The 3,655-nt window shown below is 50.9% G+C and overlaps 1 protein-coding gene across 1 annotated transcript in view; it reads left to right on the top strand.

Moving 5' to 3' along the window:
* The first annotated feature begins 131 nt into the window (after positions 1–131).
* The window catches only part of LOC119446149 (fibrosin-1-like protein), a 97,153-nt gene continuing 93,629 nt past the window's right edge, over positions 132–3,655 (top strand). Inside the window, exon 1 of the mRNA XM_037710507.2 lies at positions 132–632. Coding sequence (XP_037566435.1) covers positions 393–632 — 240 coding nt within the window. The 5' untranslated portion in view covers positions 132–392. The remainder of the gene's footprint in view (positions 633–3,655) is intronic.

The raw sequence follows: 3,655 nt of genomic DNA, 5'->3' as shown, positions 1-3,655 counted from the left end.
GAGGAGAGAGGAGAACGTGCGTGCGCGGCGCGCGCGGGCGCACTATTTTCTCGAGCCGGCTCGCGGAGGCACTTCCTTCCGAAGGGGAGCCGCGGCGCGCTGCGGCCCCGTGCGAGGTCTGTCCATCTCCCTCCGCCATTTGAAGCGAACAATTGGGGTTTCGTGTCGAGTGCTCGGACGGCGTTTTTACCGGTTTCAAAAAGAAAAGCGTCTCCAGTGGAACGTCGGACGGTGATCGTTGGATTGTCGTCGACCCTGTGCCAGGATCTAGTGTGTTTTCCCTCCCGTGCTCGGATTAACCGCCGTGTGGATGTGCCTGGCGATGTGCTGCTCCCGGAGGCGCGGCGGTTGATTCGGCCGCCGCGGCCGCCGCCGCCGCGTTGTCTGTCGCCATGGAAGGCGAAGCCAAAGTGCGGGGCTCCCGCTGTCGGCGCCGCGAAAGGGCCGCCCGGATGCAAAAGCAGGCGATGCGCGGCGGTCAGAGTGCCGACGAGGGCGACGAGTCGCCCGGCCGCTCGTCAAAGCCCCCGAGGCCTCCGAACCGCAAGAAAAGGAATAAGGAGCCCATCTTTGAGGAGGATGTCATCGACGGCTTTGCCATTCTCAGCTTCAGGACGTACGAGGATTTGGAGGTAAGTAGGCCTAACCTCTCGCGTCTCTCCGCGCGGGCTTGTCACGATCGCCCGTCAACCGCCGGGGCTCGGGCCTCGGGAGTTGGGCAGCCGTTGCGGAAGGGGCCGCCGGCCCTGGCCTCGCTCGCCGGGCCCGCCCGAAATCGATGCATCCCGACGCGGCGCGTTACACGGGGACCCGTTCGGCTCACGTCCGCGAGGGTCGGTGGCTTCTGTCCGCTTAGGCCTAACCCCGAGAGCGGCCGATCATTCCGGTTAATCGCCGCCGATCGCAATTCACGCCGCCTGTGCAGCTTGAGACTCTTACTAGTGCATTGGGCACGGCCGTTATTATTTTTTTTTCTTTTCACGCTTCGCAGGGCCAGCGCCGCTGGCGGAGCGCGCTGTCGCCAGCGGATCGGTATAGCGCTGTGTTATTCGCTAATCATCGCCCGTGCCGGATTAAGCCGCTCGTGATATTATTTGCGAAGAATTATCCGTGCCAGCCGTTCGTGCGCCGTTTGTCCTTTTGTGTGGCGTCAGCTGCATCTGCGTTTGTCTTCCCGGCTTGAAAGAGGAAAACTCGTGCGCAAATATTATTGCGCAAGTGTGACGAATGTTGCCGCTCCCGACCGTCCGAGTAATAAATACGTCGAATGCCAAGATTGCACGCGCGTTCAGCTTTTCCAGTGAAGTCTAAATTATAATTACAACAGCGATTTGTCATTGTGCGTCACCTATTTATTTGCCGAAGGAATATGAAAATGGGAATCGCATGTTTGAATGATTGAATAGACAAACCGCAAGGTGTAGTGCACGCCAACCGGCTGCAAATGCTGCATCTGTTTGCGTTTTCCTCTATCCGTTTAAGCGTGAAATTACCGATCATACACAGATAGCAGTGCATGAGATGTAACTGGAAGAAATGTTCTGCGGGGAAACGCCTATGCTTTAGGTATTTTATGGCTGTACATTTTTTTTTCTTCTCCCGGGCTGTCGTGTAGGGGACCAGTGACCTCTATATATGAAAGGCAGCGTGCATTTTCTTGGAGGCCGGCTCGTGTGTTGATGGAAATGTAGGACAGATGCGAGTTTGCTTCGTGTTTTTGTATTGCTTTTCATATTCATTCGCGTGCTTCCTTGGCAACTCTTTTCTTTGCGCGCGCCTTTCAGTTTTCTTCATTCCGCGTGAGTTACTCTGCGGCGGCGCGTCCCGAAGTGAGATGCTTGCACGTTAGCTCTGTTCGTTCTTGCACATTTCTTATTCTCCCCCGCCTGACAGCTAGTCAGAGCAGAAGAGATAGCTGTCGGACAACTTGTGTATGGTGATTGCCCGGAACACACGGCGGCTTAGTTTTCTGAACATTCTTGCACGTTTTTTTTTTCTTCTAACATACGAGTTTAACCTGCGGAGAAAACGACACGCATTGCCTCGTTTCAGCGAGCGCATTGAGTTACTGTGTGCATGGTGGCGGCGAGCCGTGTACGATGACTTTTCTGTGTCTCTTGGTGACGTAGTGTCTCATGATGACGCATCCAAGCAGTATATTCATATTCGCAGACTTCTGCATCTGTTCGATGGAAGTAGTTCAGTGAAATTGAACGTTCCGTTTGTATATGCAAAATATAAACCATGCGAGTCGTTTATCATCGCTGTCTCCTTTCTTTCTCTCCCTTAATCGCATATCGAACGTCGGTCTGTCTTGAGATTATGGCGCCTGTGACGGGAATTCTCACGTTGTAAAACTGGCAGACATGATTACTTTTCCCGTACTGTGTTTCCGAGGTTGACACGCAATTGATGCCCAGCTCATTTATACGTAATTATGCGGTGACAGTGCAATCGTTTCGTGCCCAACGAACGATTTGTTACTGAACGGGTCCGTCCTGTAATCCTCGAACTCATCGCTCGTCGCTTCCGCACAGATGCTCAGAGAAAATGCCGTCTTCCTGCTACGACGTTTGTCTTCGTCCATTGACCTTGCATTGTCTGAAACTTTCCTAGTGATTGACGCGGCATGTGAATCACGTGCAGCGGAAGCTTTTAATTCCTTTCATTGTTGATGTCGATTTGCATGTGCGTCAAAACCTAAAGTTGAAGGAACCGTGCACGACGCCTTGCTAACACGTGACCTCGCCCTCCAACCTAAAGAGAAATACAGAAAATCCCAACAGATTCTGGGCATATTGGGGCATTTTATTTCGCTCTGAAGTAACGCATGAATGTAAACAGTTATATACGGAAAATCGGCGCGGTTACGCAAGTACTATAACTCAAGCGAACACTTGATAGACGACAGACCGCATTATAGCGCCTATGCAACAATTAATGAATACTTCATTACAGCTGCTGTCTCACATACCTTCTTGTGTAAATGAATTTCGCTTTAGGGTGCAGCGGATGGTGTGTCACGTGCGAAGATTTTTGAAATACCCGTTAATAAGACAGCAGCTTCAGACAAAATGATTATTTTCTCTTTACGTCCTAATCCAGCCTATTTAACATATAAGCACGAACTTACAGGTCTAGAAACATTTTAGTGGCACTTATGGTGCTTATAAATGCCTCTTTAGATGTTGCTGCCAATAATAAATTTTCAGAGCCTCGAAATGGCTTATTCCTTTTAATTATAGGGTTATCACCTGCGGGGGGGACTAGGCTGAAGGCAGCCGATAATTACCACAACCACTTGCCGGTGCAAGTGCTGTTGTTAACAGCCTTGCAGCCATGGTTCGTACATCTATTTGAGATCCGTGAAAATCCTTGAATTTGGAAGAATACCCGGGAGCCTTCACAACTCCTTGAAAATAAAACTGTGCTCCTTGAACACCTTGAAAATTGGGGCTGGGGGAGACTTTTGAACATTCAAGGTAACAAACTGCGCATAGCTAGGGCTATACCGTGGCCACTGTCTGCCGGGAAACCCCCAAGCCAAGATATCTTTTTTTTTTTTCTGAGAGTGTCGCTAAATGATTGAGATGTGACTTGTCCACAGCCTCCAACGACAGGCTTGTTTAAATCGACGTTGCCACCGTGGAGCTAG

Source organism: Dermacentor silvarum, chromosome 3 (assembly GCF_013339745.2).
Source record: "Dermacentor silvarum isolate Dsil-2018 chromosome 3, BIME_Dsil_1.4, whole genome shotgun sequence".
Taxonomy (NCBI): domain Eukaryota; kingdom Metazoa; phylum Arthropoda; class Arachnida; order Ixodida; family Ixodidae; genus Dermacentor; species Dermacentor silvarum.
Note: the sequence above shows the minus strand (reverse complement) of the source record. Positions and strands in the feature narration are given on the sequence as shown.